At 49.5% G+C, this 27,721-nt stretch overlaps 10 protein-coding genes across 10 annotated transcripts; 6 read left to right on the forward strand and 4 right to left on the reverse strand.

The window, feature by feature from the left end:
• Positions 1 to 713: 713 nt before the first annotated feature.
• N7509_011958 (uncharacterized protein) lies at positions 714 to 3,399 on the reverse strand (the record flags this gene model as incomplete). The annotated part of the gene is made up of 7 exons (XM_056636595.1): positions 714 to 1,248; positions 1,311 to 1,558; positions 1,612 to 2,043; positions 2,099 to 2,397; positions 2,454 to 2,977; positions 3,035 to 3,156; positions 3,346 to 3,399. The coding sequence occupies 7 exons, from the start codon at positions 3,397 to 3,399 to the stop codon at positions 714 to 716; spliced, it is 2,214 nt and encodes a 737-aa protein (XP_056482625.1).
• A 451-nt stretch (positions 3,400 to 3,850) lies between these two features.
• N7509_011959 (LCCL domain-containing protein) lies at positions 3,851 to 5,996 on the reverse strand (the record flags this gene model as incomplete). Its single annotated transcript, XM_056636596.1, has 3 exons — positions 3,851 to 4,789; positions 4,851 to 5,463; positions 5,533 to 5,996. 3 exons carry the CDS (start codon positions 5,994 to 5,996, stop codon positions 3,851 to 3,853), a joined length of 2,016 nt encoding a protein of 671 aa, XP_056482626.1.
• Positions 5,997 to 6,971: 975 nt separating this feature from the next.
• N7509_011960 (putative aromatic amino acid aminotransferase) lies at positions 6,972 to 8,848 on the forward strand (the record flags this gene model as incomplete). The annotated part of the gene is made up of 3 exons (XM_056636597.1): positions 6,972 to 7,104; positions 7,163 to 7,721; positions 7,789 to 8,848. 3 exons carry the CDS (start codon positions 6,972 to 6,974, stop codon positions 8,846 to 8,848), a joined length of 1,752 nt encoding a protein of 583 aa, XP_056482627.1.
• Positions 8,849 to 9,559: 711 nt separating this feature from the next.
• N7509_011961 (alpha/beta hydrolase) lies at positions 9,560 to 10,636 on the forward strand (the record flags this gene model as incomplete). Its single annotated transcript, XM_056636598.1, has 3 exons — positions 9,560 to 9,828; positions 9,889 to 10,091; positions 10,266 to 10,636. The coding sequence occupies 3 exons, from the start codon at positions 9,560 to 9,562 to the stop codon at positions 10,634 to 10,636; spliced, it is 843 nt and encodes a 280-aa protein (XP_056482628.1).
• Positions 10,637 to 10,884: 248 nt separating this feature from the next.
• Positions 10,885 to 11,877, forward strand: N7509_011962 (IMPACT family protein; the record flags this gene model as incomplete). Its single annotated transcript, XM_056636599.1, has 1 exon — positions 10,885 to 11,877. One exon carries the CDS (start codon positions 10,885 to 10,887, stop codon positions 11,875 to 11,877), a length of 993 nt encoding a protein of 330 aa, XP_056482629.1.
• A 1,915-nt stretch (positions 11,878 to 13,792) lies between these two features.
• Positions 13,793 to 14,084, forward strand: N7509_011963 (uncharacterized protein; the record flags this gene model as incomplete). The annotated part of the gene is given in 2 exon segments (XM_056636600.1): positions 13,793 to 13,847; positions 13,858 to 14,084. 2 exon segments carry the CDS (start codon positions 13,793 to 13,795, stop codon positions 14,082 to 14,084), a joined length of 282 nt encoding a protein of 93 aa, XP_056482630.1.
• A 1,417-nt stretch (positions 14,085 to 15,501) lies between these two features.
• On the forward strand, positions 15,502 to 16,710 carry N7509_011964 (lytic polysaccharide monooxygenase AA11 family protein; the record flags this gene model as incomplete). Its single annotated transcript, XM_056636601.1, has 1 exon — positions 15,502 to 16,710. The coding sequence occupies one exon, from the start codon at positions 15,502 to 15,504 to the stop codon at positions 16,708 to 16,710; it is 1,209 nt and encodes a 402-aa protein (XP_056482631.1).
• A 555-nt stretch (positions 16,711 to 17,265) lies between these two features.
• N7509_011965 (DUF3433 domain-containing protein) lies at positions 17,266 to 20,814 on the reverse strand (the record flags this gene model as incomplete). The annotated part of the gene is made up of 1 exon (XM_056636602.1): positions 17,266 to 20,814. The coding sequence occupies one exon, from the start codon at positions 20,812 to 20,814 to the stop codon at positions 17,266 to 17,268; it is 3,549 nt and encodes a 1,182-aa protein (XP_056482632.1).
• An 833-nt stretch (positions 20,815 to 21,647) lies between these two features.
• Positions 21,648 to 22,984, forward strand: N7509_011966 (60S ribosomal protein uL4; the record flags this gene model as incomplete). Its single annotated transcript, XM_056636603.1, has 3 exons — positions 21,648 to 21,758; positions 21,830 to 21,920; positions 22,074 to 22,984. The coding sequence occupies 3 exons, from the start codon at positions 21,648 to 21,650 to the stop codon at positions 22,982 to 22,984; spliced, it is 1,113 nt and encodes a 370-aa protein (XP_056482633.1).
• Positions 22,985 to 24,732: 1,748 nt separating this feature from the next.
• Positions 24,733 to 25,188, reverse strand: N7509_011967 (uncharacterized protein; the record flags this gene model as incomplete). The annotated part of the gene is made up of 1 exon (XM_056636604.1): positions 24,733 to 25,188. One exon carries the CDS (start codon positions 25,186 to 25,188, stop codon positions 24,733 to 24,735), a length of 456 nt encoding a protein of 151 aa, XP_056482634.1.
• Between the last annotated feature and the right edge of the window lie 2,533 nt (positions 25,189 to 27,721).

Genomic DNA, 27,721 nt, shown 5'->3' on the forward strand with positions numbered 1-27,721 from the left:
TGCCAATAGCCCCCAAATATCAGGAGATCGCAGCCTGTTTCAATCTCTTGTAGTGTGCCTCCGAGTGTCGATCCCCCAGAATAGCAGGGGTCGTCTCTGATCTTTGGGGCCGCCCCACTGCTAGTAAGCACCAGGAGAAGCATCTGGGGGCTGAATAACATGATCTGCTGTCAGCACGAACGATCGGATTCAGGGTCCATTCTATGCCTACATGATGGCCTTTCTACGAGCATACTAGCATTTACTACCTTACAGTCGTGGTATCCAAGTCTATAACTACTAGCGTAACGGTTGAGTTATCCTAGAAGCTCTTCCTTAATGAGAACATTCGCCACTGAATACATGCTATTTGTATGATCGATTTTCATTTCTCAGGATGTGTAATTACGCCTTCAATGGCCCCCAATTCTCTATCCCCGCAATCAAAGCTACCACATATGTCAGAATGACGCTATGTCACTCGTAGACAAGTAAAATAATTGACGCATGGTGGAGATGTCTTGGCTCCTGTGCCATTTTCCCAAAGAGCATTGTGGATACAATAAGGTCGGTCATTTATAATAATAGAAAGTGAAGACTGGGTTTTTGTATTATGCACTGCGTGGCAAAAAGTATTGTACAGACGGGGCGCATGGCTGAACGGCCAATGAACGACCCCTTATATAGTATTTTCTGGAAATGAAGAGACCCCGAAGGCTGTTTCGGGGCAGTAGTTAGGAGTTCGGCATAACCTGAAAGATATCTTCCTCGAGCAATCCCAGCATATGCTGATTGCTCGAGAACCAATTGCCCAGTTGTGCTGCCTGGGACATTTCGGCGATGGACATCGACCCTTCAGTCTGCTGTTCGAACGCTGGCGTAGATAGCCCGAGACCTTGCTGAGAAGTATCCGGACCGCTCATTTGCATTGGCGTACCATCAGCTTGGTAATATGTCTGGGCACTCGGGGCCAGGTTTCCTGGTGCCAGACCCAGGGCACTCAGGTATGCGTCAAATTCTTGCCCGACGGATGCAAGGCTCTGGTCTTCGCCGGCTTGATCTCGGCTTTTGGCTTCTATGTATAGCCGGGCTACTGAGCCAAGCACTGAGCACAGGCCGTGTAGTCGGTCGACTGACTGGGAGAAGCGGCAAAGAGGGCGGAGAGAGGCGATGAAGTCTTCAAGGCGGGATAGATCCTTTTGGTCGGAGGTTGCAATTACATGGCAGAAAATGACGATGAAAGGTATAAATGGAGATAGAAATACGGCCCTGTCGAGTTGTCAAGTTAGTCATAGGAGTAAACCTAGTGTTGTTAAGTCTTCGGGGCATACCAGTGTAGGTAGGAGATTCGCATCATCTCGTCCGTCTCCTTCAAGTCAGACATGCATAGCTGGTGAGCCTCTAAAGCCGCTCGAGCCGACTCGATACATTCCGGTATGAATGTTAAGCCCGAATCAGATTCGGGCGGGACTGGGATGGCTCGATATATCAAAGTCAAGGTTGCGTACCGACTGACTTCGTCTGAGCGCACATATATCTTGTCAATCTCGGAGAAATTGGCTCCATTAGCGACGAAATTCTATAATAAAAAGGTCAGTAGTTGCAAATGGCCTCGGAAAACATAAAGCGTACATTGAAAGGCTCAATCACACTCGACAGAAGCTCTTCAGCCAATCGACGTGCATGGGAAACTCGCTCCCTCTCAGGGCGTTTTAATGCTGCAGGACTATACAGCATAGTGTACATCCGATTCTGAATGGCGGCTTGTTTACACCAAAGAGCAGAAACCGGTCCCCAGGGCTCAGCGCGTGACATAGAGGCCAATGGTGAAGGTATCGTGATGTCGTAGTCCTGGACCACGGATCCTCTGCCTAATCGCAAAGACAATGTATTCAAAACGGTGTCTATCGACCAGAAGAGACTCTGCCTTTGATCTTGGACTTCTTCTGGCTCATTCTCCATTGATGACAGGCGATGATATCCAAGAGTTTGGGCCATATGGATGGCCGTTGAGGCCAAAGTCCAGCCTACAGATGGTTTTGATATTTCAATTCCATGGATCGCCTGTATTTGTCAGCCTTGTTACCCATGAGGACCTGATATTAATCGCAAAACTTACACCAAGGGCTAGCGCGACAATAGAATCAAAGGTGGCAGGCATTAAGATGTTCAGATTGGCAAGCGCGGCCTCAAGATTGTCTTTGCACAGCTGAATATAGTAGCGATACTCATCTTTGCTAATTTGACCAATTCCAGTGTTTTGGTATTCCATAAAAATGGTATAGAGGCCAAAATTCGTTATGATGAAAGTGGTCTCCGCATAATCATCAGTGGCAAAATAAACCCCCTGGCACTTTTCAACAAAGTAATCAATTGTGAAGAAGGGGATCCAACCAGCAAAAGAAGACGGTGGATTTGCTACAAAATGTCAGTTTCGATATAGGATCATCGGATCCGATCGAGTATGCTCATACCTTTAGCTGCCCGGACGACCTCCAAAACAATCGGCAGAGGTGGCATTTCCAGGTCATGGATATCACACCGGACACCTAGTCGGCTATCATGACTATAGTCGGAGCTTTTCTGGTCATCACCATCTCGTCTCCTATTCTGCATATCGACAATGTGCTTCAGCGACGCAAGTGCTTCGCTGATCTTTGGGCTTGCAAACATCTCTGGGGTCCCATGCGATACGGCTGATTCAAGAAACTCTCTCGCATATGCCGAATGAGCAGACAGGGAGGAGCCACCTTCGAATCCAGAATTCGAGTCATGCTGCTCGATAGCCGCGTTGGATCTGTAATTGGGGCCCTTTGACTCTACATGGTCGGGTTTTGCTGCAGATCGTGGTCGTTTATTTTGCCTGGGGGGTGCTGGTGAATTCCTATGAAGCTTCGGGGTTGATAAGGATGCCTGCTGTCGTGATGTGGTCAAAAGCTCGCGCAAAGCTCCTTCCATGCCCCCAAGGCGCTCTTCGATCATATCGATCTTTTTCTCACTGAATTAAATATTAGAATCTTATTGTCCAGTGCGCTAAAGAGATCAAGTTACGCACTATTGGCTGGAAATTAGCACACGACGCCGGGGTTCGTGCTGCTTCTGGCCCTCGCCAGTCGATCGACAGGCAATATTCGCGCTGCGACAATTGGAGCAGGGAGAGCGCTTGTCGCATCGAATCTAAGGGGAATGTTAAATACTCATGCGATTTTGATTCGTATTATATAAAAGGCTCACCTTTCGAGTGCGACATTGGTCACACTAATTGAATCATGCATGCACAGTCAGCTGCAATCTCATTTCAAACCAATTATGTATTCGTTCAAGTTCCGCCAAATCCCCCTCCGGCCGGGGAAGTGGAGTACATACCGCTCGTTGGGCTAAGGAACTCGGCACCTCGCGGTCGGAGTCCGCGGGCTCCATGGCAGGATTGAGTTACCACAAGTGGAATATGAGTTTTTTCCAGGTTTCTGCCAGAGGAAGAGTGCTGCTGTTCAGGTGGAGGACTCGGAGTGAACAAGCGCAAGCGCAAGCGGGCGGCGCCGGTGTCTGCCTGGACTCCGGGCTGTGCTGTCACGTGAGGTCTACCGCGAGGTTGCAATGAACACTGGCAGTGATGAAAATAATAAAAGACGTATACAATTTCAGGCTATCAAGTATATACAGGGAGTCCAAATTGTTGATTTCTAGTGTCATGGTATCTTCGTTCGGCATATCGGTTCGTAAACGAGAGTAGTGAATCCAATTCGCCCACCCACTTGCACAGGTAGCGCGTCCAGCACCTCTACCACCAATTGTATAATATTCTATCCGGCAGAGTGGCGAAATGAAATAACCAAGGAATAAATCAAAGAACGAAAGCAAAGCACCTCCTCTACTGTTTCGGAGGGTCCGGAGAGATCCAAGATCCATTGCTGCTCCAGACACCAGTGGGCCCATAGGAGCCCGCCTCTCCGCCCCGCAGGAAAGCAAACCGAAAGAAAATATCCATCGGGTCGTCATCATCGGAGTCACTGTCTCGAAGAAGGCCAGATTGTATCTCAATTTCAGAAGAATCTTCATCGCCCTCAAGCAGGGACAACTGCCGCAGTTCCAGACCATCGTGACCATGACGGTGCCAGGTAAATTCACCGTGCTTGTCTTCGTCAATATAGCCACGCCAGCGCTCCACGTCATTAAGCAACACCGAAATACCATCCACATCAAGTTTCGCCATTCGCTCGGGCTCCCACAAATGGAAGGTTATGTTGCCGTTCCCGTAATGGGGATCACCAAGGCCAGCTTTGGGCAAAGAGATATCAACAGAGTTGTTCGTGATGTTAGGATACGCAGTACCCCACCAGCCATGTCCACTACGCCCTGGAGCAAGTTCTCCAAGCGCGGCCGGGGTCTCGATAATGGAGGCAAATCCCCACCGGGCAACACCGTTGATAAACAAACCAAGAAGCAGACCTGAATAAACTAACGAAGGGCGTGTCGGGAAAGCAGTACCTGGCAGGAGTAGGATGGCGAGGATGTAATGATGGATTCGGAGCCGAAGACCAGGGAGTGGAAGAAGGATGATGATAATCAGGACCATCGTACCATATATCTTCAAGTAGCGAGGCAGCAGTCCACCCTGACGGATCTGCCACGCCTGGGTAAGAATGATGGTGAGAACAGTTGGAATGACCAATGCCAATGCAAGCTTAGCCCCTGGTTGTTGTTGGATATCCATGGGGGTCAGGCGCTGAAGCGGGATCAACCGTGCGAAGGTATAGTTGTTCAAAGCACCGATGAAAAGTGCAGGCAGGTATAGGAATAGCTTAGACAGCTGGTATATAGGGGAGCTGATTGGCCTCAGCAGGGGGGGCTGCACAAAACTTGTATAGCACGTAAACAACGAATGAAGCGGGCAGCAGTCGAGACAAAAGCGTGGATACGAGGTCGGCCAGATAGGGATACGAGGGAGGGTCGGCGACCAGCCCCGTATGGCAAAACACCATAAAGAAGGTGCTGAAGAAAAGAATTGGTGGCGATGTGCAGAACAGCCAGAGAACCCCAACAGCTGCAGCCGTAACACCGAGAAGCGGCCAGCGCGGATCCGATGGGCAGTTTGCTTGCGACGAAGACGGGTGAAGGAAGCTGAATGACTTTGGGAAAGTGGACGGAAAGGCTATCGACTTGATCCCATGCTGCTTCACTGATGGGAAGGAGTGCGCAGCGCCTTCCAGCTTTGCAACACCACAGCCACCGTCGTTTGAGATGGCTCCAGCGTGAATGGCTGCTTGACAGACAAAGCTGTCAGCCCGATAGATCGCCGTATCCGGTGACTGGGGAGATGGCCCTCCGATAACCAGTCCTCGGTAATTGACTGTTTGATTTCCAACGACATGAGGCTTCAGTAACTTCGCATCGCGGCAATTGGCGGGGCATCGGAAAGCAATTGTTGATTCGGAAAAGGGACGGCAGTCATTTCCATTCAGGCCACACCTATTATCAAATTGCCTACATTATTTCGGGGTTAGTTTGAGGTATACAAATATAGATCGCCTCGGGCTCGTTATCAATACATACCAGAGGTTTGTTGTACACGATAGAGTCTGCAGCTGGCCGTATCCCTCGATATAACCGGATGATCGCGAGTGAAGTAGAACGAGGAACCACGGCAGAAACCAAGAGAGGTATAACAAGCCCAGAAGTAAACCTTTTTGTTTGCGCTTTGGGAAGAAGCGGTCAAGATATTGGACCGGCAATTCCTGGATACGCGGAAACAGCGGTTTCAAAAGGAGCATGTGCGGCGGGTCAGGGCCCTTGATCCAGTGTGCAACCGAGCGACCGGCCTTTCGAAGGGGCAAGGGCACCCAGCCCCAGCGGAAGGACTTGGAGGACTCCTGCAGCCAAATAGGCAGTGGGCTCCCGGACTCGACATCAGGCGGCGGGAGATCTTCGGAAGTGTCGGGATCAGCGATTCGGTCATCATCCTCAAGGAGCGGGGGCACATAGAGGCGGGCAGCCTCATCACGACCTTCCCCAATCATGGCTGGGAGGGAGTATCAAGAGAACGGAGAAGGATGAAGACCGAGAGAGTCGAATGAATGTCCAGGACTCAAGGCCTATAATGTCGGGGGCCGGAGCGGTCGGCGCGCTAGTCAGGTGGAGATCTCCAAAGTGGGTTTTTTAAGCTGAAGATCACCAGGAACGCCAGCCATGAACCCAAGATGCAAGGGGGGGTTAAAAGATCGAAGTTGAAGAATGGATAGAAGATATCATGAGACCAAAAAGAGAATGAGTGATTGCGGAGAGGAGAAAGAAGAGAGAGGAGACAAGAGAAAGAAGTGCCAGCGTTGAATTGAGACTGGGGGGCGACCAGGCAACAAGGCAGCAATCCCCCGTGACAGCCAATCACGGGACTTCAATATTCCTCTTGTATTTATTTTAGCTTCCTGTTCCTGTTCCTCCTTATGCCTTCACTCTTCCTTCTATACACTCAGGGCACAGGACTGAACACAATTGTCAAACTCAAAACAACGCCGGGCACTAATGCAGGACCGTGCAACACACATCCTATCCCATCCTATCCCATCCTATCCCACCCCCGCAAGGACCGATGATCGATGCTCCATGCTCGTATAGCTTATGGGATATCCAGGTGGACTCGGCAACCCTACCCCAACGGCCTTATCAATCTAGGGTATAATTCGCAGACTCCATGATCGGTACCAGATATCACTTTTAACCTCTCAGGATTGCACGATTACAGGATTCCAAGTTCCACCATGATTCGGCGGGCGGGACGTAAAACGGTCCGCTTATCAAGCACACGGACTCCCCCGGTTAGAGAGAGCGGGGATGAATGGCGAGATTAGAAATCAAAATTATTTGGGGTAATTAAATAGGTGTAGTAGTAAACTAGTCGGTCAAGGCCATATGGTACCTTATGTAGCCATTTTCCCCATCTCCATCCAATTCAACGGACCACCTGCATGACCGTTGAGCTGCAGCGATCGACCATCATGACAGCCATGACAGTTCCACCTTTGGACTTGTCCCACCACTTCTCCTATGCCACCAAGAATCGAAACCTCAGCAAAATCAAGGACTTTTACAAGTATTTCCTGATTCCCAACATTGCTAATTTCGCTGGCGGTATCATCCCTGGTCCTAAAATAAATCCTCCGATTCGCACCCGCTAATATTCTTCTAGGATTGCCACATCCTTCCTATTTCCCCTACGATACTCTCGAAGCAACTGTCGCCCGACCGCAACGATTGCACCCTTCCAACAAGGATGACGCCAAATCGGACCGAGTGACCGTTCCCAAGGAAGTCCAAATTACCGACCCCTCTCGTCGTATCGATTTAACGACGGCTCTACAGTATGGCACCGCTGAAGGATACCCGCCGTTGTTCTCGTTCCTCCGGGCATTCGTAAAAGACCATCTTCACCCCAATGTGCCCTACGAGGGAGGACCTGAGATCATCCTCTCCTGCGGAAATACCGATGGCTTCTCAAAGGCAATCGAGCTCTTGACCAATGTCTGGAATCCCGACCGGGACTGGATCCAACAGCGTCAAGGTGTCTTATGCGAGGAGTTTGCCTACATGAATGCCATTCAGACTGCTCGACCTCGAGGTTTGAATGTCATCGGCGTCGCAATGGATGGACAGGGAATGTGTGCTGCTGGTAAGGGAGGTCTACAAGATGTACTGGAAAACTGGGACTTTCGACGAGGTCGTCGACCACACATCATATACACCGTGACGTGAGATCCACCGTTTACATGCCAATCGACTGCAAAAGCAAGAAATAATGCTAACCGCGGGTAACAGCATTGGTCAAAATCCAACTGGAGGCACCCTATCCATCGAACGCCGGAAAGAAATCTACGCTCTATGCCAGAAGTACGATGTGATAATCGTCGAAGATGATCCATACTGGAACCTCCAATTTCCCTCCGCCTACGAAATGGAAGCACGTTACCGTGGGGCCACAGTACAACAGACTCCATACAATCGAAATTATAATGCACAAGGCAGGTCGTCAGGTTACGCTTTTCTGGACTCCCTCGTCCCTTCTTATCTATCAATTGATACCGAGGGCCGAGTAATCAGACTAGATACCTTTTCCAAGACAATCGCTCCGGGTAGTCGGCTTGGCTGGATCACAGCGCAGCCCGCTTTCATCGAACGCCTAGCTCGCATCACAGAGGTGACAACCCAACAACCATCCGGATTTGTCCAGTCTGTAGTTGCAGAGACTCTTATGGGAAAACAGCCCAGCGAGAATGAAGCTCGTGTCTCAAAGAGGCCAGATGGTAATGGGTGGCAGATGGACGGCTGGGTCCGCTGGCTTGAGGGATTGAGGAGCGGCTACGAAAGAAGGATGCAATCGATGTGCACAATCTTAGAAGAGAATAGGTTTCTTTTTCACCAGAACGCGGAGTTTCAGGACATGGAATCTGATAACATGGATAATTGGGAGGTAGTCGACCGAGTCCAGATGTACGACTTCGTCTGGCCAAAGGGCGGTATGTTCGCATGGGTGGAGATCCTTTTCGACTCACACCCACTCCGGTCGCAATACAGTTCTGAGAAACTATCGAAAGCCCTCTGGATCCATCTCACAAAGAAGCCGCATGTGTGCCTAGTTGGCCCGGGTAGTATGTTTGCCTCGACGCCCAAGTCTGCTGAATCCGCGCACAAGTATATCCGCATTGCTTTCGCTCCGATGGATGCAGAGGATGTGGCTCCATTTACCAGGAGATTGGTGGAGGGCTTCCGGTCTTTCTGGCAGCGCAAGAACCTAGATGGATTGGATGAAGATGATGCTGTCGTCATGCAGAATCTGCAATTGGGGTCTGCGATCAACTTTGTTGGTACCAACTGCTAAGAAATCAAACTTAGAGTAGTGTGCGATCAATCATTACGAATTAATGAATGACTCTTTCAAATTTTTATTTATTTGATATGAAAATAAATTTAAAGCTTCAAGCTCGAAGAACCTCCACCCTGTCGCGGCCCCAGGGGCGGTACCTTCAAGTTGCTGACAACACTCAACTTTGAAATAAAGTAATATTCCCTAAAGATGGATATATAAAGCGAACAGGTGGGCTAGACTCATAACATCTACTATTAGGTACCTAGGTAATAATTCACTAGGGTTTGTTCAAGTTCAAGTTCTGGTGGATCAAGTGAGGGTGTCCTGTGCATAGGTGGTATACTAACCTTAGTAGAAATATATACATCACGAGAAAAAATAGTACTCGTAGTAATTTCCTTCGAAATCCAACGCACCAAACTGAAAATTGGAGTAGGAAACATCTAGTATAACAATAATGGCTCTCCAATTATGTAAACTCGATTTTGTATTCAAAAACATGGGGTTGCAGCAGTGTTGTATACTAGTAGCGAGGTGGCGGCGGGAACGCCACAAGTCCGTCCAAGCCCAGACCGCGGATGGCGATCGAGGCGACTGTATACTATGACGTCTCGCTCTAATATAAATAAAAGAATATCTATAAGTCTCCATTTAGATAGATAAGCTCATTAATACCGCATTGATACCACCTATCTATTAGATAACACTGGAATACACGCCAGAATGACCCTCGCACTGGACCTCATCAACCGAAACTTCGTTGGCGAACTCGCCAAAGGCCAGCCACTTTACGAGAAAACACCATCGGATGCACGACAGGTTCTGGAAACTCTTCAAAAGCATGTCCCCGCCCCCGATATAGCCCAAGATTACATCGATGTTCCACTCGGGTCTGGCTCAGTGAAGACGGTCATCTTTCGACCTGAAAATGCCAATCGTGATATACCGTCCATCTTCTATACTCATGGTGGCGGTTGGATCCTGGGAGGTGCGTATTGCCTCCCACCAAATGGAACTGCCTATGTATTCTAACAATCACATTTCCTGTATAGCCCCAGTGCATTCGGCTCTTTAATGGAAGACCTTTCCCGCCAGACGGGGGCCGCAGTGATATTCCCACACTTTTCTCCCGCGCCAGAGAAGCAGTACCCAAGTCAATTCGAAGAGTCATTTGCCGTACTCAAATATATGGTCGAGCATGGCGACATGCACCACCTGAAAACAGAGACCATGTCCTTTGCAGGCGACAGTGCTGGTGGCAAGTCCCCCTTCATCTCTGCCCATATTTCCTCACACATAAGAGACATCTGACATAAAATCCCCAGGCCACATGGCCATCGCAATGGTCCACCTCTCCCAGAGAAATAATCTCCCCCTGAAAATCGCCCACCTAGTCCTCTTCTACCCGGTAACGGACACCCATCAAAAGAGCACAACTTACAAGACTTTCAAGGAGGGACCATATCTCTCACGGAGCGCACGATGGACTGGATGATCGATGCCTTTATACCCAATAAACCGGATAGGTGTAACTCGCTCACCTCGCCGCTGAGCTTTTCGTCCGATGAAGAGCTAGCCCAGTTCCCGCCTACGACGCTGTTTCTTTCTGGCGCAGATCCGCTCATTGGCGAGGGCGAAGCATTTGGATTACGCTTGCAGAAAAATGGGGTCGATACTTCGATCTTGAGGGCTGACGGGCAGATTCATGATTATGTGATGCTTGAACCAATACGCCAGACTGCGACTGCGAGGGCGGTTGTGGAGCTTGCTGCGGCCCATTTGAAGAGGGGTCTTGTATAGTCACGGTGCATATAAAGAACTAGTAGAATGGAAATTAGTCATATCATTCCGATAGAAAAAGCAAATCAACCCTGTCAAAATGCTTGAAGTGTACTTTTATGCCTTGGGGACCCTGGAGGGAATTCTTCTAGAAACCTTCGGTGCATGGAGAATTGCTGCCTGAGTGCCTGATGGAAAACAAAGGTGGGGAAAACAGAATTAACTCCGCAGTCCCAATTCTATCTTCTCCAACAGAACATGCGGGCGCAATGTCACAGCTGGACGACCTGCCGAACCGGGACCTTGCCGAAGAAGTCGAGGCTATAAATGCCATATACGAGCCTGACACGATCACAATAAGCCGCGCGGCGAGCACCTCCACCAGCACGCTAGACCTGGGCAGCGGCGGCTCCTCCTCAAATGACCCCGCACAAACGACGGTGACACTCCAGCTCCCTGGCCAACCGCATCTTTCCTTTCTGCTTGGGTTTGGAGCTTCATACCCTGAGACCCAGCCGTATATCCTTGGGACTGCATCGACTGCAGCGCGTGGGGAGGGCAAGATTGCGGTTGATGTGTTGGAAGATATTGTACAGCGGACATGGCAGCCCGGTGCGGTCTGTTTGTTTGATGTGATTAGTGAAGCGGTGGAAGTATTTCCAGAACTCAATATTGGAGGGAATAAGGAAAGCGAACAACTATCCGGAACGACAGAGTCAACGTCAGCCGGACAATCTTCAAATTCAAACGATAAACTCGATGAAGAAATCACCATCTCGAATGAAGAATTTGCGGCCCTCTCATTAAAGGACGCTTTTGGACTTGACAGCCCACCCGATTGGATTCTTTCCGACGTTGTGACGGAGAAGAAATCTGTCTTCCTGGCCAGAGCCGTCCAGGTAAAGGATCTTGCGCAGGCGCAGGCATTCCTGGATCATCTAACGGCTACGGATAAAAAGGTCGCAGTGGCATCACACAATATATCTGCTTGGCGTATTAAGCAAAAGAAAGAAGGAGGTGCCACAGGCTCAGAGCCTGGAGAGACTGTTGTGCAGGATTACGACGACGATGGGGAAACTGCTGCAGGGGGTCGACTACTACATGTTATGCAGCTGATGGATGTTTGGAATGTGCTTGTTGTCGTGTCGCGCTGGTACGGTGGTATCCATTTGGGACCGGCGCGGTTCCGACTTATTAATGATGTTGGTCGTGATGCTTTGGTCAAGGGGGGGCTTTCGGCGAGAGGAATCGTCGATTCCTGAAAAGGGGAAGAAGAAAGGCAAAAAGTGATGGGCCGTGGGTGTTTGAGGCAGTACTCTGGTCTTCACTGTAAATATTCAAGATCTAGAATGGTTTATCAGGTACTAGAAGGTCTTTCTTAGTATCACGGATCAGCATTTTCTTCATATAGATCTTTCTTTCAGCCCTCGGGCACAAGGGACTTTGCTGCGAGAGAATTTCATGGAGGATGCTGGCATGAAAATTCGTTCACTTGGTTCTTTTGATACACTTGACACACAGAAACTTTAGTTTATATTGGATGGCGCCAACTTGCGTGAAATGGCTTGGCTTGGGTTGCACCAAAGTATTTCCCTGATCAAGGAAGGTGGTATGAACGAGAAAACCTTCACATTCATGCTCCGTACTGGTGAGAAGTATAGTATGACGACGAAGAATAGGCTGCAAGATACGTCCATGAAACACACTAGGGTGGTTGCTTTCAGGAAGACCCCTCTCTTCGCCTCTGGCGGTTTGTTGGGGACCACACGACCCATCCACTTCAGAGGACCACACGATCCAAGAGTCTCAATTTCATACAGATTGAATCAGGGTCAATTGATTGAACAGCTTCCTCCACTTCTGCCTCCTCCTGATGTGACCATGGGGCGAATTCGACAGGTTCATAGCATCGAGAACACAGTCGAGGCAAAGGAGGAGACCAGGAGAACGTCACACGCGAAGCTTTTGTGAGGTGTTTCCAGCCTCGCCGAGCATCTCCGATCATCTACCATGGATTTATGACTGCTCATTTTTGAAGCTATACCCACCATCCACGCTTTCTCGAAATAGTCATGGCCATGCGAGAAGAGGAGAAGGAAAGATATGGTTTGATTGCGATGACCGGCTAGTTTTGTTCGTCTGTCAGGCGACCTGTGGTCTGAGAGTGATAGACCAGTATTTGCCTTGTTTATGGGCCAGTTTAACCTCCTAGATATGGAGTAGTTTAATCTCAAGATCAGTCGGACTGTTCGGTGTACCGTGGTTCGGGCAATTGGGAGAACGAGTCGCAGCTGGTCTCGGCAGGCTTCGTGATCGAACGGGTCTTGGCCATCTCAAATTTTCAGGTACTGCTCGTAGTACTCTTAGCTTAGTCCCTGCGAACGCCATCAACCCACTATGTATGGGCAGCCTCATGATGATATCCACTTCTGCCAAGTCAACTTCGCGTTAACCGAGATAATGCGGACCCTTGATGGTAGGGCATCTTAATTTGAAGAATTCCCATTCGCTAATGGCGATGAAGAGAGGTTGAAGATGGGCCTAGATGGGGATGACCATCAATATGAAACACGTCTAGAAGGGCATTTGATGGAACGCTGATCGCGGATGCGGAGTATTGGATCCATGGATTCGACCTGGAAGGAGTGGCTGGCAATCTCACTGCAGCAACCATAGTAGTATCACTGATCGTGCGGAGGAGAAATCCGCATGTCAAGTGCATAGCAAAGGTATACGAGTAGTGGAGAGAAGGGTGGTTTCTAATTTCCCCAAGATTGACCAAGATTGACGTTCCCAGACCTGAAGAGATGAAACGCGAAACAAAGTTCGGTTGACACCTTCCCTTCCCCCCCGATGATTCTCCACTTCAACTTGATCTTCATTCACGCTAGAACCGCTCTGGCATCAGCCCAGCCGTCTTCAGGTTGTCGTCGCTCCAGGCGAGCATCAAAGCTTTGCCTTTTTGAGAAGTTTTTGAGAAGGAGGGCCATCAGGGACATCATGAAACCTGTACGCTGACATGGGACATGGAACACGGGATACGGGATGCGGGATACAGGACACAGACACAGGACACAGGATGCAGAATCGCATCGTCAAGCGCGGGTGGCTTGAAGAAATGTCGTACAATGGGAGATGTCTCTTTCCCGTGACGAACTCAGAGACATCAGAAGCACAATGACATCCCCAGCATGGCAGCCTCCAGCCGTTGCGTCATATCAGGATCCTCTGGGTTTCTACAGGTCGCAAGGGCGGAATCACATTGGCTTGGACATACCAATCACGGTCGCAGGTCCGATGCTTCTCCATTGAATCAACGTCCACAGTGGAGCTATCACGACTGGAAAGTAGCGACCACAACAACGCTGAAACGGAGACGTTTACAGCTGCAACACCCCCTGTCAGTGGGACCATCGGTTTCTTCCGACCGATTTACATCGAGCCGGCCAACAAGGAGAGTAGGCGCTAAACCGTCTTCTCCCCCACAGCCAATACCCTGGAATAATTGCCGGTCGCCGGACCAGACACATGGGAAAGCTGCGAAAAACCTACGATCGATGGTGCGGCAGTGGAACACTTGTCAGGGGGCGGCGAAGACCGTGCCTTGCGTGTACCGAGACGGTGGTTGGCTACTTTCTCAGCCGCCGAGACCAGCTGGCAGATCGCAAGGTCCGGGGACTCGCATCCTGACATCCTCACTGGCTGGACCACACTTGCCATTCACTACACATCACTGCCACTCACCGCATCATTCCTCCGTCTGAGGTGGGAGCAGAGGCGAGACGTGAAACACCCCAGCTTGCAAAAATTGACATACTGTCACCCTCTCCACCCATTGCTGCCTCCTGGTTGGCACAATCTCCCATCTCCGAGCGGGCATCTATACTCCTGGTTTGGCGTGGTGTGGAGGTTGATCAAACTTTAGAGGTATCCGATTGATTGGCATCCATCCAGCATCCCATGGCTTGTCGTCTCCATCAAGGATCCCGGATCTCTGAATGGATCCTAATGGATCCCGCTTGGCTTCTGCCAGGGCGCACGGCCTGTCTGGCCGGTCTGGTTGGCTGCGACCTGATCTGTACTCTGTAGGCTCAACCTAGATATAAAATCCTTGGCCGCGCCAACCTGGGTTCTTTTTTTTCTACTCGTGCATTCCGATTCATTTTTTCTTTCCTTCCTTCACGGTTCGACAACCTCAAACAGGCCAGTCCTGTATTCCTTTCTCTTTCTATCTTTGCTTGGTAGTCAGCCTGTGGCCGATTCCGACATTCCTTCAAGCGTCTCCGCTTCCACAAACATCAACACGTTTTTTGCTTGTCTCTGCCTGTGGCAAGACATTAGACTTCATTCTTCAATAAGCTTCAAAGCTTACGAACAATATACGTTTCAAAGAGACACATTCACTGTTTCTTTGCTTCAATATCCCGAGACAATTCATCCCAGGTGGTTTGAAAAAGACTCAGGAACATTAGCAGGATTGTACCTAGACAATTCCTGCTGTTTCACACAAAAGGTATTGTCCTCGCTCTTGGTTTCTGATTGCATTGCGGCTGTTACCTGTTTGTCTCATTCTTTCCGTTCCACAATGGGGAGGTGGTGAATGATATGACGCTACTGAGGGTCCATCCGCGACACAATCCCTTTCTGCCTATAAATTCTCCGAAGATATTCACCAGCCCCGTCATGATTTATCTCATCTCTTCCAACATGATCTCCTCTTTTCTTCCTGCTAATAACTTGGCGCAGGAAGCCTTCGCTCACTTCGCTCTCGCGACTACCAACATCCAATCCTTTACTGTTTGATCCCGTTCGTCTGGTACGAATTCGATCTAAATTTCCAAAAACTTCGCTCGAACCGATAAAAAAAAGCATATCCAATATCCATCATGATGTTCACCAACTCCCTGATCGCTGCTGTTCTCAGCGCATCCATGGTCAACGCCCACATGATCATGAGCAACCCTGTTCCGTACAGCAAGGATTCGCTCAACAACTCTCCGCTGGCGGCTGATGGAAGCGACTTCCCCTGCAAGCTTCGTTCGAACACCTTCGAGGTCACCAAGGAGAATATCATTGCTCAGGGTGCATCTCAGCAACTGACTTTCGAGGGCAGTGCTGTTCACGGCGGTGGCTCCTGCCAGATCAGTTTGACAACCGACCGTGAGCCTACCAAGGACTCCGAGTGGAAGGTCATCCAGTCCTACGAAGGTGGCTGCCCAGCCAAGGCGGATGGCAATCTCTCTGGCAATGACGACTCTGTATTCCACTTCGACATGCCTTCTGACATCGAGGCTGGCAAGTACACTCTCGCCTGGACCTGGTTCAACCGCATTGGTAATCGTGAAATGTACATGAACTGTGCACCCGTCACTGTTACTGGCGGCTCCAAGAAGCGCGCCCCCAAGGAGGAGAAGGTTATCGAGAAGCGAACAGCCAACTACCCACCCATGTTCGTTGCCAATGTTAACGGCTGCACCACCAAGGAAGGCATCGATATCCGTTTCCCCCAGCCCGGTGCCAAGATTCAGTATCTTGGTACGGCGGCGAATCTCGCCCCAGAGGGCCAAGATGCCTGTACCGGCCCTGCATCTTTCGGTGGTGCTGGTATCTCTGGCTCTGGTTCTTCTGGCTCTGGTTCTGGTTCTGGTTCTTCTGGCTCTGGTTCTGGTTCTGGCTCCGCAACATCTGCCGAGCCCAGCACTGCTCCCACTTCCAGTGCGCCCGCAGATCCAGCTCCTACCACTACCCAAGCTCCAACTGAAACCACCGCGCCTATTGCTCCTCAGCCTGTTACCTCCAGCACTCAAGCAGCTCCCGTTCCCTCTGCATCTTCCGGTGGTTCCTCCAGCGGTTCCTCGAGTGCTGGTACTCTGACCGGCGCTTGCAGTCCTGAGGGCCAGTGGAACTGCATTGCTGGTAGCTCTTTCCAGCGTTGCGCCAATGGACAGTGGTCTGTGTCCCAACAGCTGGCGAGTGGCACCAAGTGCGATGCTGGTCAGGGCTCCAATCTTTCCGTGTCCGCCTCCAAGAGGGCCCATGAGATCTCCGCCATGCGCTTCCGCAAACGCACTATCGGTGAATCTCACCATGCCTAAACCAGGCTTAAGCACTATTCGCTAAAGCCCTTCTCAACCCTCGCCGGCGTCGGTTGTTCTTTTGCTTCTTCTATTTGCATTTGTGAATTATTTACTTCCTTTACATTCGTTTCCGATCCCAGATTAGACTTTTGGGCGGACCCTTTTCATTTCAGTGCATCATCTTCGTCTTACACCATGTACATTTGTGGAGATAGGGCTTGAGAAATAGGACATCACTTGATGTTATATGTGTCTAGTGCTCACAGAATCAAAGAATCTTTCAGTTCAAAGCTTAATTTGACGACTTGTAGTATTGATAAAGCTAGATGCATCGGCCCTTCCCGACGTCTTAGATCTGATCCGTTCTCCAGCTAGAGGACTATATCTCTACGTAGAAAAGAAAACCCAACGAATGGGTACAACTGGACTTATGCGGCAGTAGTATGTATGGGGGTTTTGCCAAATTGTGGGGCTGCGGTCTGGATTTTACTATTCTAATCTATAAAATTACAAATTATGAAATTATTATGAATTCTCTCATTTGTGGATTTTGAAACTATCTCTCTAGCCGTTTTAGATCCCAACCCCGGCCGATCTATGATCAACTGTGAAGAATCTTTTTTCGGTATCATCACTCATACTTTTCTCACTCTCCCACCATCCAAGGTGAAAACGTTGATAGGCGAAGACCCGATTCAGCTTCTTGCCATCTGGGTCCCAAACTCCCTTCAGAAACTCGTCAAGTAGTTGTGAGTCTGCAACAATGCTTGCCACTGCTGCAATGCTGCAGGGGTTCTTAGGAATTACCCGATCCGTATTCAGTAGCATCGATCCGATGATACCCAGTGCCAAGATGAATGCCAACAACCCTTCCAAAATTCGGGTTGAAGTGACATCCTGAACAACACGCAATCGGTTTGACGTCGTAACATTGCCTAGTATTGGCGAATGGGCAATACTATCGTTTGCGGTTCCACGAGTATAGTTATTGAATTGCTGGGCAGAGATGATCTTGTGTTGATGTTTGATTGCGTCGGCAACTGCTTCATCGTGCTCTTCACTTTTGAAGTTCTCGATAGGAATAGCGTATCTTCCAGAGGTAAGGTCTTGGAAGAAACCGTCGAACTTTGGGTACCTTCCATTTGCATTCAGGACCCACCATTCAGGGATAGGTGTGTAAAGATTTGGTGCCAACTTGGCCGATGATTCGTCAGGAACTGGAGGGTTCGTTTCATCGATTTCTAGTCCTGGAAGATGAAAACGTGTCCGTACATTGACTGTCTCCGCATATTGAATGCATGATAGTCCCATTACATGCTCAACTGATGACCCATTGAGATAGCCCCAGAGGTAGAATGTCGTATAATGGGACGCGCCCACAACCCCGTCGCTGTTCCCGCTTTCGAAATTGCACTGGCTTTCGAACGAGTATCCAAAAGGCTCAGATCCCATTTCGTCCCATACACTGAGTGATAGATTTCCAATGCTGTTAGTATTATTACCGGGGCAAGCAAAAGTCAATTGATTAAACCAAAGCTGGTGACTGCCAGCTGGCCCAAACTGAGGCCGAGTCAGTTTCGGTTGCAGATCCGCGGTAGTTTGGATCTTGCATTGAGGGGCAAGCCTCAATGCTGGAATTGTGATATCGACGTAGGATGCGTTCAAATGCCCTCCATTTGAACGCTCGCTCATGGAAATCTCCGCGAAGGCAAGCTCCTCGTAGGTCCAACGAGGATAGGAAAAGTTGTACTGAAGAATGTATTCGGCAGTAAGCATGCCATCAACTTCTTTGCTTTCATCCATCAATCTTTGGGGCCCGGCAATAGTTCTCGGGTCAGGAAATCCCCCAACACGGGTAAAGTTGACCTCGTTGTAGGAAGGAACTTCGACCACGGAATATAGACCGCTGGTGATGATTGTCAAGAAAAATGCTGCAGTTGTAGCTAGTGTGGTCGCTTGAACTGCAAAATGGCGCGAACTGATGGATCGCAACGTGTTGTTTAGCCCCAATGAGTCTAGATAACTCAAATTCATGGACCGTTCAAACAAGGCCCCTTTGGGTTTAGTGAGAGGTGCGTATGGAGCAAGGCATCTGATGTTGAAATCCAAACTCCCAAAAAATAGCCTTATTCCGACCATTGCTAGGGCGGGAATTATTGTCCACAAATAATGCATGTACTCATTTCCTGATGATGCATCTCCTAGTCCGTCTTTAGTCTGCGAAACTCGCAAAAGTGCTTCTAGCACCGCGATTGCCGAGAGAACAAGAGTGAATATTATTATGCGACCAATCATCCCAGGGAAGGGTTTCCATGTGATATACTCGGAGCCAAAATTGAAATCAAATTTTGATTCTCGGCGGCCATCCTCGGTGGTTTCAATAGATGTACCTTTGGGGGTGGACTGTAAGTAATATTTTTGACCCACAAGATGACTCTGGAGATTCTTGTGAGATACCACACCAGTCCCACGAAGAGATTCTCGAAATGTCGCGCTATTTGCTGTTATCGCCGCGATCGAGGAAACATTATTTGGGCTCCACGTAGTTATCGACGTGCCTGGTATGAGGATGGCCATGGAAATGGCCAAAGATACTGCAAGTGCTAAGCATACTTCCATTCCACGGAGAGGTAGCTCCATCATCATCACCCGATTCTCAGAAACAATTGCTAGACCTGTTGTCGCTGACTGCTTTCTTTGAACGAGTCCCATGTGCATCAACAAGGCAGTAATTGCACGATAGAACGCTTTGCCAGAACTCTCCAGAACGCCATCTTGCCAAAGCGTTGGAACAGTGATATTTTCTCCAATGAGATGTAGTCCAAGGTTAAAGCCTGTGTCGATATGCGAGTAGTATGAAAACGGGATATAGTCTTCAACTGGTCTGAAGCCCGTGGTAGCAGTGGAATTGTCAATGATGAACTTTGCAATATCTCCTGCCGTTATTCCTGGGATGTTGGCATCCTCTGATCCGACTTTTTGAATGCGAGCACCAGATGACAATTCAGTTGCATTCGATTCGGCTTTTAGCTTGAGAAGTGAAAGAGTCGGTTTGCAAATCATCGAGATTGTTCTGTTAAGTCCTATGTATGTTTTTTTCCAACCAGTCTGATGATGAGTGTCGTTAACATGATCGGCGGGAGTTGCGATAGACGTGACATTTATTTGATATGGCTGGGCCATTGTCAACACAATACGATAGCCATCTGAGCCGTCAATGTTTTCGCATTGCCCTCCTTGGAAGAACGCGCTTTGCGTCACATCGACCGATATGAGGCTTATGTTGGCAATTTCACAAGAAGACGTGAAGATGTCGACATCGAAATTGGTTGCTACTCGCCCGGTTTCATTCGTGGTCACGTAGTTTAGGGCCCTTATATCTAGACTAGCATCTTCGCAATTGAATTCAGCCATTAATCCGTGGATCGGGGCAGTCACTATCGCATTTGAGGGGAGGCTGGGGGCTGAAAATTCTTGAAATGTAAGGTTCTCGGTTGTCCCCAAGGGGTATGTAACATTTTCAAAGAGTATGCCGTTAAGAATATCGTATGGTTGGGAGCCAACAGTATCGATTTCGGAATTCTTTGTGCTGAAGGTATCATGGATGTTGATGGGTATATTATGTTTTTGAATTTGAGCTTCTTGGAGTGAGAATAAACTTGTCGAGAAGATTATAAGAAGTTGTAGTAGCAAGGAACATGAGGTCGCTGAGGCGACTGCAAAATGTTTGTTCTTCAAGGCTTTCCAGATCACCACTGGCTGCATGTCCGAAATGTAATCTAGCAGTACACTTTTGTCTGCTGGTTGAGGGCTGTCATGCAGTGCCTGCCAGGGAGCACTTTGCTTCGTCTGGAATTCGACCCGTGACCAGAGAGTGGTGATGACAGTGAGTATAGCGGTCGGTCCGTAGGTCCAAAAGTAATGGCGATCCTGTGTGGAAATAGCGATCCCATTGCGAGCTTCGGATGATTGATATATTACTTCGAGGGCGGCGATAATTGCAGCGAATATGATAATAAAAAGAATCAAAATTCGTTTTCGTAGGTAAGAAGGTCGCCAGCCGGAAGTTTGTGAGGTAGTCGTATGACTTTTCAAACGTAGATTCAAGAATTGAGATAACATGGCGCCTTTCAAGCCATTCCGAGTCTATATCATTGATGCAATGCCGTATAGACAGACCGGGCGAGGCCAAGCGAGTGAGTCGGCGATATCTGGTAGGAAGCTGGATAGCTGGAATCCATTCAAAAGGGGGCTGCATCTATATGGGATTTTCAAAATCTTAATAGACGCTGGGCGGATTTTCGACTATGCTAGATGTTAACCGCCGGCCCCCTCGCCAACAACGCCAGTTATGCACCTAGTGGGGAAGTGAAACGACGAGCGCATCGACAGACTGGATCAGGGCGCTTAGAAGTGCTAGGGCATATCTTCCGCCACTTATATAATATGCCTCTGAGCTTTAAGTCCGCAAACGGGAGCCATTTACACGGGGAGCTGGACCAAAATAACTCCATATGTGATTGACGTTGCACGAGAACGGGTCGGCGCTTAGAAGATGGAGCTGCGAACTGCTGGTATCTTGGCGGTAAACCAGTCCAATTCATGATTTTTAGTGATGCTGAATTCCAAGAAATGGATCATGATGAGCTGAGGTACTGCATATTCAAGGGGAGGTATGAATATGGGCCTGTTAGCAATTGGTAAGAGTTGTATAGTTAACTAGTTCAATTCTGCCTCGTCCTTAAGGCATCAGAAAGCCAAAAGTGGGGTAAAGTGGATGACATAATGTGGCCCGTGCGGGCCATTAACGTGACTAGGCCGTCCCAATGGGGGAACGAGGGCTAGGGCTTGCCGCACCCACGACCCGCAGCTTCAGTAAGCGAAAAAATCCACAGGTGAAGCCCAGTTGGGAAACATTTGGTCTTCAACCTCATCATCGACATCGACCGACAACAATGGCGTCTCGTCCCACCGTTTCCATCGCCACGGCTGAGGGCAAGGCCTCCGGGGCCACCCAGGCTCTGCCCTCCGTTTTTCTCCGCGCCCATCCGTTCGGACATTGTCCAGTACGCCAACCCGCATATTTGAAGGTCTCTTTGGAGGTGGAAATGCTGACGAAAACTCTCCCTACAGGCAGGTGCACGCCGGTATGGCCAAGAACAAGCGCCAGCCCTATGCCGTGAGCGAGAAGGCCGGCGAGCAGACCTCTGCTGAGTCCTGGGGTACCGGTACGTGGAGATCTTGAAATTTTTCGACCTTCGACTTGAAATGGAGACTTTTCAAGATGGGACGATCCCATTGAGGAAGAAGGATTTTCATGTCGCAAGGACTCTTCAATTGATATGACGGATCACTAACGAGATCGTTTTGATATTCAATAGGTCGTGCTGTCGCCCGTATCCCCCGTGTCTCTGGTGGTGGTACTCACCGTGCCGGTCAGGCTGCCTTCGGTAACCAGTGCCGTTCCGGTCGTATGTTCGCCCCTACCAAGGTCTGGCGCAAGTGGCACCAGAAGATCAACCTGAACCAGAAGCGCTTCGCTACCGCCTCTGCTCTGGCTGCCTCTTCCGTCCCCGCTCTTCTGTTCGCCCGTGGCCACCGCGTCGCCAAGGTCCCCGAGGTTCCCCTCGTTGTTGAGTCCAAGACCTTCGGTGGTGCTCTGACCAAGACCAAGGCCGCCATCGCCCTCCTCCAGGCCATCGGTGCCGGTGACGAGCTCGTCAAGGTCCAGAAGTCCAAGAAGCTCCGTGCTGGTAAGGGTAAGCTCCGTAACCGCCGCTTCCGCCAGCGCCGCGGTCCTCTGGTTGTCTACAACCCCGAGGTCGACGGCAAGGAGCTCGTCAAGGCTTTCCGCAACATCCCCGGTGTTGAGACCTCCTCCGTCTTCGCCCTGAACCTCCTCCAGCTCGCCCCCGGTGGTCACGTCGGTCGTTTCCTCGTCTGGACCTCCTCCGCCTTCGAGGCCCTCGACAAGGTCTACGGTTCCACCACCACCCCCTCGGCCCTCAAGAAGGACTTCCTCCTCCCCTCCAACAGCGTTGCCAACGCCGATCTGGCCCGCCTCATCAACTCTTCTGAAATCCAGTCCGTCCTCCGCGCTCCCAAGGGCGAGGCCCGCACCAAGCGTGGTGTTGTCCAGAAGAAGAACCCTCTCCGCAACAAGCAGGTCATGCTCCGTCTCAACCCCTACGCCGCTGCCTACTCCAAGCAGAAGCTCGGCCAGACCAAGGTTGAGGAGGGCAAGCCTACTCGTGCCGGTGATGCCTTCAACCACGTTCTGTCCCAGGAGTAAGCGCATGCTTGCATGGACTTCTCTGATACGAATTTGTTGAACGATGAAAAATGGTAGTTTACAGAGCAAAAATGAATCAATGCGTTTTTTGCAATACCCAAAGGTCTCGGAGTATAATATGATCGGTTTATTATCACACAGTATTCTCTTGTAGGTTTCTAGTGGTAAGTCGATCCTAGTAGTACTACGTAGTTCAGATATTTCACCTTGAAGTTGCTCTAGAGGTATCTGCAGACCATGATCTTCCGATGTTCATATCCATTGGCAGTCAATACTAACAGTGGGACCTTGTTCCATGAAAAATTCGCAAAATAGTGCGTGGTATTTTGCGGGCCCATTGCGTCACAGTTCGAGGCCAGGAAATATGTGCAATGGATTTTGGGGGAAGCATTGCTAGTCAGAAACCAAATAGAGAATCATCTTCTTTGAGTCCAGTACTTTTCATTCCATTACCTAGGTAATTGATGATAATCGTCATCTATTTGAGTTCTGTCATGAAGCAATCCAAGATATTTCGGGTTGTCATGATCTTCAATATAACATGTGACACCCGAAAGCTTAGGAGTGATATCGAGTTTAATTTTGGTTATTCTCCGAGAAAACTACTAGTACCAACTTTATGTTCGAATTATGATTTCAAAGGTCCTCAAAAGTACCATCACCTGCCAGTGGAAATTGGCATGTTTGGCATCAACTCGCTGGCTACAACCAGTACCTAGGTAGGTACCACTTAGGTCCCTGTACAGATATATATTTGGCCACTACTAGTAAACCTCCAAATCCTGGAGTTTCAAGTTCCATCTAAGGTCCAAGTTAGAATTCTCCAGGGCTTCAATTAAAAGTTGGCCAATTATAGACACCACCAGGCCCTGGTGCCCAGGCAAGTCTTCAAGTTTCAACCTTGGAATCCATTACCCCCCAGGAATTGCCCTTTTGCCAGCTCCGGAGAGTTCAACACTACCAGGTACTACTAGTATTCACTGCATAAATGAATGCCACTTACTTTGGTACCCAACATAGCTCCTTGCCAGTGCAAGTTGTTTACTTCTTGCAAGCACTAGTTCTTAGTAGCGCGTGTCAGGCCTGTCGATCACATGTCCGCAATGCCAATGCCTGCCTAGGCAGTGCAGAGTTTTTCCGTATACCGACCGTTGAAGACAAGCAATGATTCACCGATTGTGGCAGTGCTATTAAGAGCAACATGAAACAGCGCCCGACACTAATAAAAATTTGAACCAGCGTACCCCGTCCCTGTACTCCGTAGCGCCGTCCTGAACCGGGTCCCATGACATTAGCGAACCCCAGTACAAGCCCGCCTGACGACCTGTCACCAAGGATGATCCCGGTTCATTACGGCGATCATAATCACCTGGGCACCAAGTGCAAGCTTGCTCAAGAGTTCATTACTGGAACCACCCTCAACTTGAAACGCGGAGAAATAGGGAAGTCCTTCCTACCGTAAGTTTCCTGGGCATTGGCATCGCAAGGCTCCGATCCATCCACCATTCTCATGTCGTACATATGTACGGAGTACGGATACACCTTAGCTTGATGCAGTTCACATGTTAGCTGAGGTCCGCCTTCTAGAAGCTCAATCTATTAGACTTTCATCGGCAGGCGCCGGATCCCAGAACCCTGGAGGCCCGTAGGCCCGTCATTCCAAGGGCCAAAAGGACAACAAAGGTACAGTGCACGCGAAGAGGTCCCAGATTTCGCGACCAGGGCCCGTGTCCGCGTCCGCGTCCGTGTCAATCGCTCTCAAGCCGTCTCCAAAGGCTCTGTGAGTTGCGATGAGCAATCGGCATCGGGCAATCGACAGCACAGACGCGGACGAACGTCGAGATTTGGACTAGGCGAGCGGGTGAAGAGGAGTGGCATCCAAGCGAAGCTCGAGCGAGTGGAGAGGCGAAGATCCACGGACGTGCAACGCGGGCGCCAAGGGCACCATCAGGGTCCGCGGCTGATAGTGTCGCGCTCTGAGGGGAGTGATGGTCGAACCAAGTGGAGATGATGTACGTCAGGCCCGACGGTGCGCACTTGCCGTATCGTGTAAGGTGGAAAAGTAATTGCACTTCAAGCGAGGCGATAGTCGGAGACCAAAGGGGAATCATGAACTTTCTCCTGGATTGAGTTTTCTTCATGCGCAATGACAACACGAAAAACACGATCTCATCGTGTTCAAGTTCCACCTTAGGCAAATACATTGTTAAACTTTTTTTTACACTACGACTACTACGACTAGACCGGAGCTCCGAGGCTTTTTTTGCGTTGGAATTAATGGAATGAATTGAATTAATTGGATGAGGTTAGATTTTACTCCCCTCCCTTCCTTTCCGTGAAGCTTCCAGACAGCCGCAGTTACAGTGGATCCTCTTCACTAGCGAGCCCACTATGAGTTAAAATGTACGGGAGCCGAACGGGCAGATGCAACCTGAACTGAAAACCAGGACTAACCGAGATCCTTCCAAGGGGATAGCGTGGTCAATCTTGCAGTCTCCCCAGGTTCAGACCAAAAGACGGGAGATGAATCAATCCGCGAAGGCTGGATCGGACCCGAATAAATTTCCGATGCTGCGTTTCCACGTTCACGAGACATCCCCTGCTACATGTATTGACACGATTCTCCAAGGGTAAGCATAATTGCGGTCGGACGTAAAAGGAACAGCTGGCACGAGCACCGGAAGGATCAGCCGAACGATAATACAACCCTGTATATTCTGTTATATAACACCCTGTACGAGACTCCGTAGATTGGACTAGTTAATTAAGGGCATGTACAATGATACATAGTTATTATTTAGTCATAGCCGATGAATATTTAATCCACACTTTATGGAGGAAATTGAATCCACCCGTTAGGGAACGGAGCTCCGTTCGTCGATCCCAGAAGAGCTGTCACTAAGTATAGACCTGCCAGACCGCGGTGTGCATGTCTCAGCCAACAACAATTGGTTCAGGGGGAGGAAGGGGAAGGAAACAGGGCACGTTATCGGGAACACAGTCGGCGCTACTTTAGGAGCTTGCGGAGTAAAAAGAGAGCACAGGAGATGCAAAACATAACATCTCTTTTTTATCCAGCATTGCAGTAACTAGTAAAATGCAGAGTCGTAGTACAGCTTGCTCTAAGCAGAGGGGCGTGCCACGATGGCCCAGGAACGTGCCATATTCCAAGGTTTACATGGAGATTTTCGGTGTACAGAAATCCACTGTAAACCTATATTTTGGGCTCAAGTAATACCAGCCGCTCCACTTTGACTCCATCAGATTATATTGCAGCATTGTCCTAAACTCTTAGCACTGCATGGATGGCGTGTCCTTTTTCGCTGTATCACATTGCCATCTGCCGAGTGCATATGACAAGGATTCAATGGTGCCTGAGAAGCCAGAAAACCTAATTACCCGAAGGAGTGCAACCCGACGCTGCGCGGGCGTTCCACAGTTACCATCTGATACATATGTACTATGGAATACATAGCAGGATGATCCTGGTGCCAAAAACGGGGCCAGGATTTCAGTATCTCTCCCAGACACTTTGACCCCCGTTCTATCGTTCCCTTTTCTACTATCTTTCTTCTCCCTCACCCGGCAGTTGATAGCCACATCGTCCGGAATCCCTACTCCGCAACGTCGCAATCGGTATTTGTTCGGAGGAAAATTGGGTCCGAAGGGGTGAATTGGCCAATGACGTGATCTTACCCTAAACCGTCCTCAGCGAGGCTTGCGAGTTTTCTCGGGTGGGAATACCAGATGGAGGCCAGGAGAAATGCCGGTTGGGCGTTTGGCGTCGCGGATCTCATTGTTCTAGGTGGGCTCTAGCGACATATCAAGACCCGAAGACCAGGATCATCCGTATTATTTCACCGGTGTATGGAGTATGGATTTAGGTATTCGATATACCGATTTCAAGATCTCTTGCTCAATATTCATGGATCTCAAGAAAAAATCAAAACCAGATTTCAGGGGGTTGGGTGCTAAGCTAGACTGAACTTATTTGCAGGGCGCAATAGTACGGAGTGTATACGGGATATGTAGAACGAAGCTGCACCAGGGGCTGCAATCACAGGGGATCCCAAATGACGGGTTGCAGATCAGATCGCCATACTTTTGAGACACGATACGTGGTCAACTCCGGAGTGCATCGCCGTTGGAGTAAAGTGGTCGAGTGGGCAGGGTGGAGCGAAGCCTCCAGACGGGCCCATTGGGTAGCACGTCGTTTGGAAAGACCAGGGCTCCCTGTCGCTGCCTCGGGCGATATTGGAGTACATACATGAGATTATTGCTAGAAATGGTCAGCAATGCAAATTAATGAAGCATAGAATGGGGAAGTCGGGGCAGGTCAGGACTCCGTAGGAGCTAGTGGGAGCTGGAGAATTGGTAAACTCCTAAATTGCATTTAGACTTTCTTGTTCTTCTTGGCCGTTGAAGCAATAACATTGAAATCTGAGGTTAGCTCATCGTGGGCGCCGAGCAGAATCTGCACATGCCGGGCTAGGCCTTTCGACCCCGAGGATCCGCCTCGATCACCTTTAAACCTTCCATGAAGATCAGAATAAGCAAAGAAATGACAAAATGAACCACAATGAGCACAGAATAAAAAGAGAGAAAAAACCCCCAAAAATCCACCGCGACTGATAATTAAGTGCAAATCAAACCCAAGGGGACACAGGTCTCGGCTTTGGCCCTCTATCCAGTAAGTCGGAGTTAGCGCACCGCGCGCATCAGGGAAGACCCGAACCA

Source organism: Penicillium cosmopolitanum (genome assembly GCF_028827165.1).
Source record: "Penicillium cosmopolitanum strain IBT 29677 chromosome Unknown utg000011l:1.0-3548175.0:1.0-3550911.0, whole genome shotgun sequence".
Classification (NCBI taxonomy): Eukaryota; Fungi; Ascomycota; class Eurotiomycetes; order Eurotiales; family Aspergillaceae; genus Penicillium; species Penicillium cosmopolitanum.